The sequence below is a fragment of the Oncorhynchus clarkii genome, chromosome 16 (assembly GCF_045791955.1).
Source record: "Oncorhynchus clarkii lewisi isolate Uvic-CL-2024 chromosome 16, UVic_Ocla_1.0, whole genome shotgun sequence".
NCBI lineage: Eukaryota > Metazoa > Chordata > Actinopteri > Salmoniformes > Salmonidae > Oncorhynchus > Oncorhynchus clarkii.
Window position 1 is genome coordinate 70,785,304 of NC_092162.1, and position 17,161 is coordinate 70,802,464.

The following is a 17,161-nucleotide window of genomic DNA, read 5'->3' on the forward strand; positions in this document are numbered from 1 at the left end:
TTCATATATATTTTCAAACGATATAATTATAATCGTAACCAAAAGTGACATCCCTCCCTACCTACCTCACAAGTAGTTATAAACGTAACATTTGTTAACCTTAACCATCAAATGTGTAGCATTTGAAGTGACCGTATCAGTGAGACTGAGAGGGAGGGGAGCAGAGAGTGAGGTCATAGCAGTGAGACTGAGAGGGAGGGGAGCAGAGAGAGTGAGGGAGGGAGTTGTAGCAGTGAGACTGAGAGGGAGGGGAGCAGAGAGTGAGGTCATAGCAGTGAGACAGATGGAGGGGAGCAGAGAGAGTGAGGTCATAGCAGTGAGACTGAGAGGGAGGGGGGAGCAGAGAGAGTGAGGTCATAGCAGTGAGACTGAGAGGGAGGGGAGCAGAGAGAGTGAGGTCATAGCAGTGAGACAGAGGGAGGGGAGCAGAGAGAGTGAGGTCATAGCAGTGAGACAGAGGGAGGGGAGCAGAGAGAGTGAGGTCATAGCAGTGAGACAGAGGGAGGGGAGCAGAGTGAGGTCATAGCAGTGAGACTGAGAGGGAGGGGAGCAGAGAGAGTGAGGTCATAGCAGTGAGACCGAGGGAGGGGAGCAGAGAGAGTGAGGTCATAGCAGTGAGACTGAGAGGGAGGGGAGCAGAGAGAGTGAGGTCATAGCAGTGAGACAGGGGGAGGGGAGCAGAGAGAGTGAGGTCATAGCAGTGAGACTGAGAGGGAGGGGAGCAGAGAGAGTGAGGTCATAGCAGTGAGACTGAGAGGGAGGGGAGCAGAGAGAGTGAGGTCATAGCAGTGAGAGAGAGTGAGGTCATAGCAGTGAGACAGAGGGAGGTAAGCAGAGAGAGTGAGGTCATAGCAGTGAGACTGAGAGGGAGGGAAGCAGAGAGAGTGAGGTCATAGCAGTGAGACTGAGAGGGAGGGGAGCAGAGAGAGTGAGGTCATAGCAGTAAGACTGAGAGGGAGGGGAGCAGAGAGAGTGAGGTCATAGCAGTGAGACTGAGAGGGAGGGGAGCAGAGAGAGTGAGGTCATAGCAGTGAGACTGAGAGGGAGGGGAGCAGAGAGAGTGAGGTCATAGCAGACGTGGTGATATAAGCTAATCCCTTTCCTTGTCTGATGATAATCCACCAGAACACTCATCTCCTGCAGAAGGAAGCAGCCAGCATGCTAGAAGGCCTTATATAATACCAAGCTTATGTTGTCACTATTGTGTTCTGAGAGCTTTCAGCTAGTCTCATGTAGCTAGCTCTCTGGACAAAAAATATTTCATATTTTAGTACATCATTGTAGTTCACTGGCTTCTACAGATCTGTTTTTGGTGTGAAATATATTTGACATTTTACGCAGTATAAACCAGTGAAACACAACAAACATCATATTATGCCGCGATGACAGTTAGTGACGTTTATGTCTGGTAAAAGAACAGGAGATCATGGGATATATGGCTTTCAGAGAAACTTTGACAGACGGGCAGGTTGGTGGAGCTATTTAAACCCTCTGTCAAATCTGTCGGTTTGATACTAATTCACCACAGGACTGAACACACTCCTCCCGTCATCTAGCCGTTCTTCACTGTGTGGCAGATCTCCTCTGTTTATGTTGGACTCTGGCGTGATGCAGATGGACTCCATTTACTACTCATGCAAGCTAGTAGCAGCAAGGCAGAGTACAACTATGTATTCTATTTAACAATTTAAACTAGGCAAAAGTCGGTTAGGAACAAATTCTTATTTACAATGACGGCATACACCGGCCAAACCCGGACGACGCTGGGCCAATTGTGACAGATCTCCCAAATCACGGCCGGTTGTGATACAGTCTGGATATCGAACCAGGGTGTCTGTAGTGAAGCCTCTAGCACTGAGATGCGTTGCCTTTAGACCACTGCGCCAAAGATGAAGAGAAAGACAGGAAACAAAGGTTTTATTAACATATTATTTCCCTGTGGTTCCAGAACATTCTAATCAACAGCCAATCCCTTTTGAAGCATCTCCACTCATCTACTCCTGTTAGTTTCCTTTTCAAATCTCTGCAATTTAGTTTGTGGACTTTTATTCCTGGATAATATAATGATGTGTGACTTACTGTAAGTGATTTTAGGGCCACGGCAACCTTTTTTCTGTGTGTTGGTTTGTGGTTGTCGTGGGCTGGGCTGTCGAGCTGCTGGGGGGGGAGGCGGAGGGCTGCTGGGGCGGAGGGCTGCTGGGGGGGGGGCGGAGGGCTGCTGGGGGCGGAGGGCTGCTGGGGGGGGGCGGAGGGCTGCTGGGAGGGGGGGGGGGAGAATGGTCATTAATCACGGAGCAGACAACACACTCAGGCTACTCTAGTACTCGCTGCTTCTCACATCTGATCTACACAGTTCAATTAGATTTCACATCAGGACGTCTCGCCAGATTACTTTACCTGCACGCTCACCCCCAGCCAGATCCCTGCCCTCACCAGCTGGCCCGGCTAGAGAGAGAGGGGCAGACACTGTTTGCTGAAAAGGTAGCAACACTGACGGAGAGGACCAAATCAATCAATAGGCTTTAACACCGTGGAGGGCTGTTCAGACTCTTAACACCGTGGAGGGCTGTTCAGATTCTTTACACCGTGGAGGGCTGTTCAGACTCTTAACACCGTGGAGGGCTGTTCAGACTCTTAACACCGTGGAGGGCTGTTCAGATTCTTTACACCGTGGAGGGCTGTTCAGATTCTTTACACCGTGGAGGGCTGTTCAGAATCTACACCGTGGAGGCTGTTCAGACCCTTAACACCGTGGAGGGCTGTTCGGACCCTTAACACCGTGGAGGGCTGTTCGGACCCTTAACACCGTGGAGGGCTGTTCAGATTCTTTACACCGTGGAGGGCTGTTCAGATTCTTTACACCGTGGAGGGCTGTTCAGACTCTTAACACCGTGGAGGGCTGTTCAGACTCTTAACACCATGGAGGGCTGTTCAGATTCTTTACACCGTGGAGGGCTGTTCAGAATCTACACCGTGGAGGCTGTTCAGACCCTTAACACCGTGGAGGGCTGTTCGGACCCTTAACACCGTGGAGGGCTGTTCAGATTCTTTACACCGTGGAGGGCTGTTCAGACTCTTAACACCGTGGAGGGCTGTTCAGACTCTTTACACCGTGGAGGGCTGTTCAGACTCTTTACACCGTGGAGGGCTGTTCAGACTCTTTACACCGTGGAGGGCTGTTCAGACTCTTTACACCGTGGAGGGCTGTTCAGACTCTTTACACCGTGGAGGGCTGTTCAGACTCTTTACACCGTGGAGGGCTGTTCAGACTCTTTACACCGTGGAGGGCTGTTCAGACTCTTTACACCGTGGAGGGCTGTTCAGACTCTTTACACCGTGGAGGGCTGTTCAGACTCTTTACACCGTGGAGGGCTGTTCAGACTCTTTACACCGTGGAGGGCTGTTCAGACTCTTTACACCGTGGAGGGCTGTTCAGACTCTTTACACCGTGGAGGGCTGTTCAGACTCTTTACACCGTGGAGGGCTGTTCAGACTCTTTACACCGTGGAGGGCTGTTCAGACTCTTTACACCGTGGAGGGCTGTTCAGACTCTTTACACCGTGGAGGGCTGTTCAGACTCTTTACACCGTGGAGGGCTGTTCAGACTCTTTACACCGTGGAGGGCTGTTCAGACTCTTTACACCGTGGAGGGCTGTTCAGACTCTTTACACCGTGGAGGGCTGTTCAGACTCTTTACACCGTGGAGGGCTGTTCAGACTCTTTACACCGTGGAGGGCTGTTCAGACCCTTATAACCGTGGAGGGCTGTTCAGACTCTTTACACCGTGGAGGGCTGTTCAGACTATTTACACCGTGGAGGGCTGTTCAGACTTTACACCGTGGAGGGCTGTTCAGACTCTTTACACCGTGGAGGGCTGTTCAGACTCTTTACACCGTGGAGGGCTGTTCAGACCCTTATAACCGTGGAGGGCTGTTCAGACCCTTAACACTGTGGAGGGCTGTACAGACTCTTTACACCGTGGAGGGCTGTTCAGACTCTTTACACCGTGGAGGGCTGTTCAGACTCTTTACACCGTGGAGGGCTGTTCAGACCCTTATAACCGTGGAGGGCTGTTCAGACTCTTAACACTGTGGAGGGCTGTTCAGACTCTTTACACCGTGGAGGGCTGTTCAGACTCTTTACACCGTGGAGGGCTGTTCAGACTCTACACACCGTGGAGGGCTGTTCAGACTCTTAACACCGTGGAGGGCTGTTCAGACTCTTAACACCGTGGAGGGCTGTTCAGACTCTACACCGTGGAGGGCTGTTTAGACTCTACACCGTGGAGGGCTGTTCAGACTCTACACCGTGGAGGGCTGTTCAGACTCTACACCGTGGAGGGCTGTTCAGACTCTACACCGTGGAGGGCTGTTGAGACTCTACACCGTGGAGGGCTGTTGAGACTCTACACCGTGGAGGGCTGTTCAGACTCTTAACACCGTGGAGGGCTGTTCAGACCCTTAACACCGTGGAGGGCTGTTCAGACCCTTAACACCGTGGAGGGCTGTTCAGACCCTTAACACCGTAGAGGGCTGTTCAGACTCTTTACACCGTGGAGGGCTGTTCAGACTCTTAACACCGTGGAGGGCTGTTCAGACCCTTAACACCGTGGAGGGCTGTTCAGACCCTTAACACCGTGGAGGGCTGTTCAGACCCTTAACACCGTGGAGGGCTGTTCAGACCCTTAACACCGTGGAGGGCTGTTCAGACTCTTTACACCGTGGAGGGCTGTTCAGACTCTTTACACTGTGGAGGGCTTTTCAGACCCTTAACACTGTGGATGGCTGTTCAGACTCTTAACACCGTGGAGGGCTGTTCAGACCCTTTTTAATGTGGCCAGACAGCCTCCCTCAGTAAAGAGCACTAGTTAATGTGGCCAGACGGCCTCCCTCAGGAAAGAGCACTAGTTAATGTGGCCAGACAGCCTCCCTCAGCAAAGAGCACATGTTAATGTGGCCAGACAGCCTCCCTCAGTAAAGAGCACTAGTTAATGTGGCCAGACGGCCTCCCTCAGTAAAGAGCACTAGTTAATGTGGCCAGACAGCCTCCCTCAGTAAAGAGCACTAGTTAATGTGGCCAGACAGCCTCCCTCAGTAAAGAGCACATGTTAATGTGGCCAGACGGCCTCCCTCAGTAAAGAGCACTAGTTAATGTGGCCAGACAGCCTCCCTCAGTAAAGAGCACTAGTTAATGTGGCCAGACGGCCTCCCTCAGTAAAGAGCACTAGTTAATGTGGCCAGACAGCCTCCCTCAGTAAAGAGCACTAGTTAATGTGGCCAGACAGCCTCCCTAAGTAAAGAGCACTAGTTAATGTGGCCAGACGGCCTCCCTCAGTAAAGAGCACTAGTTAATGTGGCCAGACAGCCTCCCTCAGTAAAGAGCACTAGTTAATGTGGCCAGACAGCCTCCCTCAGTAAAGAGCACTAGTTAATGTGGCCAGACAGCCTCCCTCAGTAAAGAGCACTAGTTAATGTGGCCAGACAGCCTCCCTCAGTAAAGAGCACTAGTTAATGTGGCCAGACAGCCTCCCTCAGTAAAGAGCACTAGTTAATGTGGCCAGACAGCCTCCCTCAGTAAAGAGCACTAGTTAATGTGGCCAGACAGCCTCCCTCAGTAAAGAGCACTAGTTAATGTGGCCAGACAGCCTCCCTCAGTAAAGAGCACTAGTTAATGTGGCCAGACAGCCTCCCTCAGTAAAGAGCACTAGTTAATGTGGCCAGACAGCCTCCCTCAGTAAAGAGCACTAGTTAATGTGGCCAGACAGCCTCCCTCAGTAAAGAGCATGGTCTCAGTGTCCTGGAGTCATGGTCTCAGTGTCCTGGAGTCATGGTCTCAGTGTCCTGGAGTCATGGTCTCAGTGTCCTGGAGTCATGGTCTCAGTGTCCTGGAGTCATGGTCTCAGTGTCCTGGAGTCATGGTCTCAGTGTCCTGGAGTCATGGTCTCAGTGTCCTGGAGTCATGGTCTCAGGTCTCAGTGTCCTGGAGTCATGGTCTCAGTGTCCTGGAGTCATGGTCTCAGTGTCCTGGAGTCATGGTCTCAGTGTCCTGGAGTCATGGTCTCAGTGTCTGGAGTCTGGAGTGTCCTGGAGTCATGGTGTCAGTGATCTGGAGTCATGGTCTCAGTGTCCTGGAGTCATGGTCTCAGTGATCTGGAGTCATGGTCTCAGTGTCCTGGAGTCATGGTCTCAGTGTCCTGGAGTCATGGTCTCAGTGTCCTGGAGTCATGGTCTCAGTGTCCTGGAGTCATGGTCTCAGTGATCTGGAGTCATGGTCTCAGTGTCCTGGAGTCATGGTCTCAGTGTCCTGGAGTCATGGTCTCAGTGATCTGGAGTCATGGTCTCAGTGTCCTGGAGTCATGGTCTCAGTGTCCTGGAGTCATGGTCTCAGTGTCCTGGAGTCATGGTCTCAGTGATCTGGAGTCATGGTCTCAGTGTCCTGGAGTCATGGTCTCAGTGTCCTGGAGTCATGGTCTCAGTGTCCTGGAGTCATGGTCTCAGTGTCCTGGAGTCATGGTCTCAGTGTCCTGGAGTCATGGTCTCAGTGTCCTGAAGTCATGGTCTCAGTGTCCTGGAGTCATGGTCTCAGTGTCCTGGAGTCATGGTCTCAGTGTCCTGGAGTCATGGTCTCAGTGTCCTGGAGTCATGGTCTCAGTGGCCTGGAGTCATGGTCTCAGTGTCCTGGAGTCATGGTCTCAGTGTCCTGGAGTCATGGTCTCAGTGTCCTGGAGTCATGGTCTCAGTGGCCTGGAGTCATGGTCTCAGTGGCCTGGAGTCATGGTCTCAGTGGCCTGGAGTCATGGTCTCAGTGTCCTGGAGTCATGGTCTCAGTGTCCTGGAGTCATGGTCTCAGTGGCCTGGAGTCATGGTCTCAGTGGCCTGGAGTCATGGTCTCAGTGGCCTGGAGTCATGGTCTCAGTGTCCTGGAGTCATGGTCTCAGTGGTCATGCTGTCAGGGGTTCTGCTGTCAGTGGTCCTGCTGTCAGTGGTCATGCTGTCAGTGGTCCTGCTGTCAGTGGTCCTGCTGTCAGTAGTCATGCTGTCAGGGGTCCTGCTGTCAGGGGTCCTGCTGTCAGTGGTCCTGCTGTCAGTGGTTCTGCTGTCAGTAGTCATGCTGTCAGTGGTTCTGCTGTCAGTGGTTCTGCTCTCAGTGGTTCTGCTCTCATCCTCCCTCTCCCATGTCTACCTTGCAGGGTGAGTTGATAACCTTCTACTACTACTGGAAGAAGACTCCTGAGGCAGCGTCGTCCAGGGCCCACCGTAGACACCGTCGTCAGCCTGTGTTCCGACGCATCAAGACACGCACCGCCTCCACCCCCGTCAACATCCCATCTAGACCCCCCTCCTCAGAGTTCTGTAAGTAGGACACCAGCTCTCCACCCCCCGCCTAGACCCCCCTCCTCAGAGTTCTTTAAGTAGGACACTAACTCTCCACCCCCCGTCTAGACCCCCCTCCTCAGAGTTCTGTAAGTAGGACACCAGCTCTCCACCCCCCGTCTAGACCCCCCTCCTCAGAGTTCTGTAAGTAGGACACCAACTCTCCACCCTAACCCCTAACCTCTCATGACGAGTCCCCAGAGTTCTGTAAGTAGGACACCAACTCTCCACCCTAACCCCTAACCTCTCACGAAGAGTCCCCAGAGTTCTGTAAGTAGTACACTAACTCTCCACCCCCACGTCTAGACCCCCCTCCCCAGAGTTCTGGAAGTAGGACACTAACTCTCTACCCTAACCCCTAACCTCTCACGCAGAGTCCCCAGAGTTCTGGAAGTAGGACACCAACTCTCCACCCCCCTGTCTAGACCCCCCTCCCCAGAGTTCTGTAAGTAGGACACCAACTCTCCACCCCCCTGTCTAGACCCCCCTCCCCAGAGTTCTGTAAGTAGGACACCAACTCTCCACCCTAACCCCTAACCTCTCACGCAGAGTCCCCAGAGTTCTGTAAGTAGGACACCAACTCTCCACCCTAACCCCTAACCTCTCACGCAGAGTCCCCAGAGTTCTGTAAGTAGGACACCAACTCTCCACCCTAACCCCTAACCTCTCACGAAGAGTCCCCAGAGTTCTGGAAGTAGGACACCAACTCTCCACCCTAACCCCTAACCTCTCACGAAGAGTCCCCAGAGTTCTGTAAGTAGGACACCAACTCTCCACCCCCCTGTCTAGACCCCCCTCCCCAGAGTTCTGTAAGTAGGACACCTACTCTCCACCCCCCCGTCTAGACCCCCCTCCCCAGAGTTCTGTAAGTAGGACACCAACTCTCCACCCCCCTGTCTAGACCCCCCTCCCCAGAGTTCTGTAAGTAGGACACCAACTCTCCACCCTAACTCCTAACCTCTCACGCAGAGTCCCCAGAGTTCTGTAAGTAGGACACCAACTCTCCACCCTAACCCCTAACCTCTCACGCAGAGTCCCCAGAGTTCTGTAAGTAGGACACCAACTCTCCACCCTAACCCCTAACCTCTCACGCAGAGTCCCCAGAGTTCTGTAAGTAGGACACCAACTCTCCACCCTAACCCCTAACCTCTCACGAAGAGTCCCCAGAGTTCTGGAAGTAGGACACCAACTCTCCACCCCCCTGTCTAGACCCCCCTCCCCAGAGTTCTGTAAGTAGGACACCTACTCTCCACCCCCCCCGTCTAGACCCCCCCCCTCAGAGTTCTGTAAGTAGGACACCTACTCTCCACCCCCCCGTCTAGACCCCCCTCCCCAGAGTTCTGTAAGTTGGACACCTACTCTCCACCCCCCTGTCTAGACCCCCCTCCCCAGAGTTCTGTAAGTAGGACACCTACTCTCCACCCCCCCGTCTAGACCCCCCTCCCCCTCAGAGTTCTGGAAGTAGGACACCTACTCTCCACCCCCCCGTCTAGACCCCCCTCCCCAGAGTTCTGTAAGTTGGACACCTACTCTCCACCCCCCTGTCTAGACCCCCCTCCCCAGAGTTCTGTAAGTAGTACACCTACTCTCCACCCCCCCGTCTAGACCCCCCTCCCCAGAGTTCTGGAAGTAGGACACCTACTCTCCACCCCCCCGTCTAGACCCCCCTCCCCCCCAGAGTTCTGGAAGTAGGACACCAACTCTCCACCCCCCCCGTCTAAACCCCCCCCCTCTAACTTTTGCATGAAACTCGTGTTTTTATTTAGAAGGTGTGTTCTGTTCTCCTCCAGTAGACCTGAGTTCAGCCAGTGAGATGTTTAGCTCGGTACTGAAGGTGTGTTCTGTTCTCCTCCAGTAGACCTGAGTTCAGCCAGTGAAGATGACCTGGACAGTGAAGACAGTGAGCAGGAGCTGAAGGGTTACGCCTGCCGACACTGTTTCACCACCAGTAAGTACCATCATCGCTGTGTTACACACACACACACACACCATCACCGTGACCTGGTGTGACAGTCCTCATGGTTTGTGATCAGTTTAAATCCCACCTCAAAACGGAGACGGGGCCGTGGCCTGTATGAGTCCTCTGTCTCCCTGTCTAGCTGTGTGTATGAGTCCTCTGTCTCCCTGTCTAGCTGTGTGTATGAGTCCTCTGTCTCCCTGTGTGTATGAGTCCTCTGACTCCCTGTCTAGCTGTGTGTATGAGTCCTCTGTCTCCCTGTCTAGCTGTGTGTATGAGTCCTCTGTCTCCCTGTCTAGCTGTGTGTATGAGTCCTCTGTCTCCCTGTCTAGCTGTGTGTATGAGTCCTCTGTCTCCCTGTGTGTATGAGTCCTCTGTCTCCCTGTCTCCCTGTGTGTATGAGTCCTCTGTCTCCCTGTCTAGCTGTGTGTATGAGTCCTCTGTCTCCCTGTCTAGCTGTGTGTATGAGTCCTCTGTCTCCCTGTGTGTATGAGTCCTCTGTCTCCCTGTGTGTATGAGTCCTCTGTCTCCCTGTGTGTATGAGTCCTCTGTCTCCCTGTCTAGCTGTGTGTATGAGTCCTCTGTCTCCCTGTCTAGCTGTGTGTATGAGTCCTCTGTCTCCCTCTCTAGCTGTGTGTATGAGTCCTCTGTCTCCCTGTCTAGCTGTGTGTATGAGTCCTCTGTCTCTCTGTCTAGCTGTGTGTATGAGTCCTCTGTCTCTCTGTCTAGCTGTGTGTATGAGTCCTCTGTCTCTCTGTCTAGCTGTGTGTATGAGTCCTCTGTCTCTCTGTCTAGCTGTGTGTATGAGTCCTCTGTCTCTCTGTCTAACTGTGTGTATGAGTCCTCTGTCTCTCTGTCTAGCTGTGTGTATGAGTCCTCTGTCTCTCTGTCTAGCTGTGTGTATGAGTCCTCTGTCTCTCTGTCTAGCTGTGTGTATGAGTCCTCTGTCTAGCTGTGTGTATGAGTCCTCTGTCTCCCGGTCTAGCTGTGTGGATGAGTCCTCTGTCTCTCCGTCTAGCTGTGTGTATGAGTCCTCTGTCACCCTCTCTGCTATGTGTATGAGTCATCTGTCTCCCTGTCTAGCTGTGTGTATGAGTCCTCTGTCTCCCTGTCTAGCTGTGTGTATGAGTCCTCTGTCTCCCTCTCTGCTATGTGTATGAGTCCTCTGTCTCCCTGTGTAGTGATGTTTATGAGTCCTCTGCCTCCCTCTCTAGCTGTGTGTATGAGTCCTCTGTCTCCCTGTCTAGCTGTGTGTATGAGTCCTCTGTCTCCCTCTCTAGCTGTGTGTATGAGTCCTCTGTCTCCCTGTCTAGCTGTGTGTATGAGTTCTCTTTCTCCCTGTCTAGCTGTGTGTATGAGTCCTCTGTCTCCCTGTCTAGCTGTGTGTATGAGTCCTCTGTTTCCCTGTGTGTAGTGATGTGTATGAGTCCTCTGACTCCCTGTCTAGCTGTGTGTATGAGTCCTCTGTCTCCCTGTCTAGCTGTGTGTATGAGTCCTCTGTCTCCCTGTCTAGCTGTGTGTATGAGTCCTCTGTCTCCCTGTCTAGCTGTGTGTATGAGTCCTCTGTCTCCCTGTGTGTAGTGATGTTTATGAGTCCTCTGTCTCCCTGTCTAGCTGTGTGTATGAGTCCTCTGTCTCCCTGTCTAGCTGTGTGTATGAGTCCTCTGTCTCCCTGTCTAGCTGTGTGTATGAGTCCTCTGTCTCCCTGTGTGTAGTGATGTTTATGAGTCCTCTGTCTCCCTGTCTAGCTGTGTGTATGAGTCCTCTGTCTCCCTGTCTAGCTGTGTGTATGAGTCCTCTGTCTCCCTGTGTGTAGTGATGTTTATGAGTCCTCTGTCTCCCTGTCTAGCTGTGTGTATGAGTCCTCTGTCTAGCTGTGTGTATGAGTCCTCTGTCTCCCTGTCTAGCTGTGTGTATGAGTCCTCTGTCTCCCTGTGTGTAGTGATGTTTATGAGTCCTCTGTCTCCCTGTCTAGCTGTGTGTATGAGTCCTCTGTCTCCCTGTCTAGCTGTGTGTATGAGTCCTCTGTCTCCCTGTGTGTAGTGATGTTTATGAGTCCTCTGTCTCCCTGTTTAGCTGTGTGTATGAGTCCTCTGTCTCCCTGTCTAGCTGTGTGTATGAGTCCTCTGTCTCCCTGTGTGTAGTGATGTTTATGAGTCCTCTGTCTCCCTGTCTAGCTGTGTGTATGAGTCCTCTGTCTCCCTGTTTGTAGTGATGTGTGAGTCCTCTGCTTCCCTGTGTGTAGTGATGTATGAGTCCTCTGTCTCTGCCGTCTCTCTCAGCCTCTAAGGACTGGCACCACGGGGGCAGAGAGAACATCTTGTTGTGTACAGACTGTCGTATCCACTTTAAGAAGTACGGCGAGCTGCCCCCCATCGAGAAGCCCGTGGACCCGCCTCCGTTTATGTTCAAACCCGTCAAAGAGGATGAGGATGGACTCAGCGGCAAGCATAGCATGAAGACCCGACGCAACAGAGGATCGGTACGACTCCCTCCCTCTCTATTGCTTTCTCTCTGTCGTTCTTCTGTCTCTCTTCTCTCGCTTTCTCTTTCCCTCTGTCTGTGCTCTTTCTTCTCTCTCTTTCTCTCTCCCTCTGTCTGTGCTCTCTCTTCTCTTTCCATCTCTCTGTGCTCTTTCTTCTCTCTCTTTCTCATTTTTTGTTTCTCTATAATCTCGTTTCCATCCACAGGTTTTGTGTGAGTAAAGTCATACTGTATACAAAACAATCACCACAGCTGTGATGGAAACAGGAAGTCTCGGTACAATTTTATAAATGCAGACAGATCATTTGTTAGTTCGACATGATGGGTTATTTTTGCGTCGGTAAAATAAATGATGTGAGAAATGTCTTTATTCGTCTATATTGATATAATAACCATCATATCGAAGTCAACTTGGAGTCACGCGATGACCAATGACGCGTGGTCTTCTCACTACGACTCGTCTTGACAGTAGAGGTCGACCGATTATGATATTTCAACGCCGATACCGATTATTGGAGAAACAAAAATAAACAATGCCTATTTTTATATATGTATATATATTGGTAATAATGACGATTACAACAATACTGAATTAACAATGAGCACTTTTATTTTAACTTCGTATAATACATAAATAAAATCTTATTTAGTCTCAAATAAATAATGAAACATGTTCAATTTGGTTGCGAAAATGCGAAACAAAGTGTTGGAGAAGAAAGTAAAAGTGCAATATGTGCCATGTAAGAAAGTTAACGTTTAAGTTCCTTGCTCAGAACATGAGAACATATGAAAGCTGGTAGTTCCTTTTAACATGAGTCTTCAATATTCCCAGGTAAGAAGTTTTAGGTTGTAGATATTATAGGACTATTTCCCTCTAAACCATTTGTATTTCATTAACCTTTGACTATTGGATGTTCTTAAAGGCACTTTAGTATTGCCAGCTTAATTTCAGGAGTTGGTAGGCTAGAAGTCATAAACAGCGCTGTGATTCAAGCATTGCTAAGAGCTGCTGGCAAACGCAGGAAAGTGCAGTTTGAATAAATGCTTACGAGCCTGCTGCCTCCTACCACCGCTCAGTCAGACTGCTCTATCAAATATCAAATCATAGACTTAATTATAATAAACACACAGAAATACAAGCCTTTGGTCATTAATTATGGTCAAATCCGGAAACTATCATTTCGAAAACAAAATGTTTATTCTTTCAGTCAAATACAGAACCGTTCCGTATTTTATCTAACGGGTGGCATCCATCAGTCTAAATATTCCTGTTACATTGCACAACCTTCAATGTTATGTCATAATTACGTACAATTCTGGCAAATTAATTACGGTCTTCGTTAGGAAGAAATGGTCTTCACACAGTTCGCAACGAGCCAGGCGGCCCAAACTGCTGCATATACCCTGACTCTGCTTACACTGAACGCAAGAGAAGTGACACAATTTCCCTAGTTAAAATAAATTAATGTTAGCAGGCAATATTAACTAAATATGCAGGTTTAAAAAATATATACTTGTGTATTGATTTTAAGAAAGGCGTTGATGTTCACGGTTAGGTACACATTGGTGCAACAACAGGGCTTTTTTTCACGAATGCGCTTGTTAAATCACCCGTTTGGCGAAGTAGCCTGTGATTCAATGATAAATTAACAGGCACCGCATCGATTATATGCAACGTAGGACAATCTAGTTAAACTAGTAATATCATCAACCATGTGTCGTTAACTAGTGATTTATGTTAAGATTGATTTGTTTTTTATAAGATAAGTTGAATGCTAGCTAGCAACTTACCTTGGCTCCTTGCTGCACTCTCATAACAGGTAGTCAGCCTGCCACGCAGTCTCCTCGTGGAGTAACAGGTAGTCAGCCTGCCACGCAGTCTCCTCGTGGAGTAACAGGTAGTCAGCCTGCCACGCAGTCTCCTCGTGGAGTAACAGGTAGTCAGCCTGCCACGCAGTCTCCTCGTGGAGTAACAGGTAGTCAGCCTGCCACGCAGTCTCCTCGTGGAGTAACAGGTAGTCAGCCTGCCACGCAGTCTCCTCGTGGAGTAACAGGTAGTCAGCCTGCCACGCAGTCTCCTCGTGGAGTAACAGGTAGTCAGCCTGCCACGCAGTCTCCTCGTGGAGTAACAGGTAGTCAGCCTGCCACGCAGTCTCCTCGTGGAGTAACAGGTAGTCAGCCTGCCACACAGTCTCCTCGTGGAGTAACAGGTAGTCAGCCTGCCACGCAGTCTCCTCGTGGAGTGCGATGTTATCGGCCATAATCGGTGTCCAAAAATGCCGATTACCTATTGTTATGGAAACTTGAAATCGTCCCTAATTAATCGGTCGATCCCTCTAGTATACAGTTTATTAGTCTACAGATTAAATAAGTTCTGATGAACTTCACAGGGGGGTGAAAGTGCAGTGATGTTCGATCGATGATTGACTGACCCAAAAATATTTTCACTCTCTCTTATCCAGAATAATGTAGACTAGCCTACTCGTACTGTATCTGAGAGCTGGTTGGCTAGAGCGCAGGCACCAAGACCAATGTAGACACATTTGCTATTTTAAACTCAACCATTTTTTGTGACAAAACTATCGGTAGAGTTATAAATGCGATGAAAACACATTGTTTAAAAACACAACTTTTAGATTTATTTTTTTATTCGGTAAATTAAAAACTGATAGAGAAAAGGTACATTGTTAATTTGGTGGAAACAAACCTTCTCGCATGTCTTCAGATGTCGACACTCCGTAGTGGCCGTAAGAAGCAGACAGCCAGCCCTGATGGACGAGTGTCTCCAACCAATGAGGACCTCCGGTCTAGTGGCCGTACCTCCCCCTCTGCAGCCTCCACAGACAGCACTGACAGCAAGACAGACCCCATGAAGAAACCCAGCAAGGTAGAGTACACACACAGAAGCTGTGTTTACAGACACACACACAGAAGCTGTGTTTACACAGGATCACTCACAGGACAGGATCACTCACATGACAGGATCACTCACAGGACAGGATCACTCACAGGACAGGAGCACTCACAGGACAGGATCACTCACAGGACAGGATCACTCACAGGACAGGAGCACTCACAGGACAGGATCACTCACAGGACAGGATCACTCACAGGACAGGATCACTCACAGGACAGGATCACTCACAGGGCAGGATCATGAGTGTTTAGCCATTCCCTCTCATTAGACTGTAGCAGGTGAATCTGTATGAAAGTCTGATTGGAAATGACAGTAATAGTATGATATTATTGATTGATTGATTGATTGATTGCCTTCAGAAGATCAAGGAGGAGTCTCCTATGAAGTGTGCCAAACGCCAACGAGAGAAAGGAGGAGCCTCAGACACCGAGGACACGGACAACAGGACCATCGCAAAAAAGTCCAAGACCCAGGTGACTTAGCTACTACGTGTCATACCAGATAGTTTCTGTTGGGTAGCCAGCTAGATGTGTTGTGGGTTGAGGAATAGTGTCTGTCTAGCTCTGGGCTTGCAGTATCCACAAAGTAGTCCTGATCTAGGATCAGTTTTTCCTTTTAAAATCATAATGAACACCTGGAGGAGAACTGATCCTAGGTCTGTTATTATAGTGCTAATACCAACCATTCACGTTGTTAATGAGATGTGTATACCACAACCAATCACGTTGTTAATGAGATGTGTATACCACAACCAATCACGTTGTTAATGAGATGTGTATACCACAACCATTCACGTTGTTAATGAGATGTGTATACCACAACCATTCACGTTGTTAATGAGATGTGTATACCACAACCATTCACGTCCTCGACTTCTGTCTTTCTGTTCCCTGTTCCACAGGAGCTGGGTCGGTCCGACTCGCCGTCAGAATGCGAGGGAGAGGGCGAGGGAGAGAGCTCAGATGGGCACAGCGTCAACGAGGAATGTAGCAGTGACGCTAAAGACATCGACCAGGATAACCGCAGCTCCTCGCCCTCCATCCCCAGCCCCCGAGACGGGGAGAGTGACTCGGACTCCTCCGCCCAGCAGCAGCTGCTCCTACTGCAGAGGAGGGAGAGAGAGAGAGATAGGGAGGGACAGTCGCAGCACCCTCCGGTTATCCAGTCCTGTCAGCCAGGGACCTCCGGTGGTCGCTCCACCACCCCGCCATTACCTCCCACGTCCTCCACAGCCCCCTCACTGGTCCCCCAGGTGTCCTCTCCCTCCGCACCCCCCACTTTCCTTCCGCTACCGCCTCCCATGCCCCAACAGGCCGGCCCCCTCTCTCTCAACCAATCAGGGGTGTCCATCCACCCCCATAGGCGGCCCTCTCCCTCGCCTCATTCTCCGCTGCAGGGGATGTCTCAGGCTCCACCCCCAGGACCCCAGTCGCTACCTAGCGCGCTCCACGGCCCACAGCCCCACCCATCATCCATTCCCCACCCACTTCAGGTTGGCCCCTCCCACCTGCCCCACTCCCTCCCCCCCCAGTCTCAGGTCCCGCCCTCCCCACTGCCTCTCGGCCAATTGCAGCAGCCGCCCCACAGGGTCCACACGCCTCCCAGCCAATCGTTGTCCCAGGGTGTATCGTCCAATCAACTGCCCCGTGAGCAGCTCCTACCCCATGCCCCCTCCATGTCTATGCCCCACATCAAGCCCCCTCCCACCACCCCCATCCCCCACATGCCCAACCGCGACCCCCAGTCTCACAAACACGGGCCTCCACACCTCTCAGCGCCCCCTTTCCCCCAGATGCCCTCCAACCTGCCCCCTCCGCCCGCCCTCAAACCCCTCTCCTCCCTGTCCGCCCACCACCCTCCCCCAGCCCACCCTCCTCCCCTCCAGCTCATGCCTCAGGGCCCTGGCCAGCAGCTCCAGCCCCCACCAGCCCAGCCCCCTGTCCTCACCCAGTCCCAGAATCTCCCCCTTTCAGAGAGAGAGAGAGGCAACCAGCACCCCCCTCCTCTACCTCTCTCCGGACCATCGCAATCCTCCCACCCCAACACACCCCAACAGCCCCCGTTCCCTCCTCACCCCTTCAACCCTGTCCTGCCCCCCTCCTCCGCTGGCTGCCCTCCCTCGTCCTCGTCTCTACCACCAGGCCTCCAGCCCCCCTCCTCCTTCTCCATGCCCATCACCGCCCCCGTCGGCTCCGCCTGCACAGGTCCTGCCGTCCCGCCTGTACACATCAAGGAGGAACCTCTTGACGAATCAGAGGAGCCCGAGAGCCCTCCGCCCCCTCCTCGGAGCCCCTCCCCCGAGCCAACCATCGTCAACACGCCCAGCCATGCCAGCCAATCAGCACGGTATGCCCTGACACACACACACACACACACACTGTCAAAACACACACAGTCAGAACACACACACTGTCAAAACACACACAGTCA

General features: G+C 51.5%; 1 protein-coding gene across 11 annotated transcripts in view; it reads left to right on the plus strand.

Annotated features, from left to right (window-relative positions):
• LOC139368993 (arginine-glutamic acid dipeptide repeats protein-like) overlaps positions 1-17,161 on the plus strand; it is an 89,175-nt gene that overhangs the window by 61,607 nt on the left and 10,407 nt on the right. For 4 of the 11 annotated variants that reach the window (XM_071108538.1, XM_071108531.1, XM_071108536.1 and 1 more), the window contains exons 7-12: positions 7,190-7,352; positions 9,229-9,321; positions 11,613-11,812; positions 14,540-14,701; positions 15,091-15,204; positions 15,633-17,077. In XM_071108538.1, coding sequence (XP_070964639.1) covers positions 7,190-7,352; positions 9,229-9,321; positions 11,613-11,812; positions 14,540-14,701; positions 15,091-15,204; positions 15,633-17,077 — 2,177 coding nt within the window. Of the gene's footprint in view, positions 1-7,189; positions 7,353-7,498; positions 7,518-8,653; positions 8,660-9,228; positions 9,322-11,612; positions 11,813-14,539; positions 14,702-15,090; positions 15,205-15,632; positions 17,078-17,161 lie in introns of those variants that run through there. The other 7 variants (XM_071108532.1, XM_071108541.1, XM_071108535.1 and 4 more) reach the window with 5 other exon arrangements.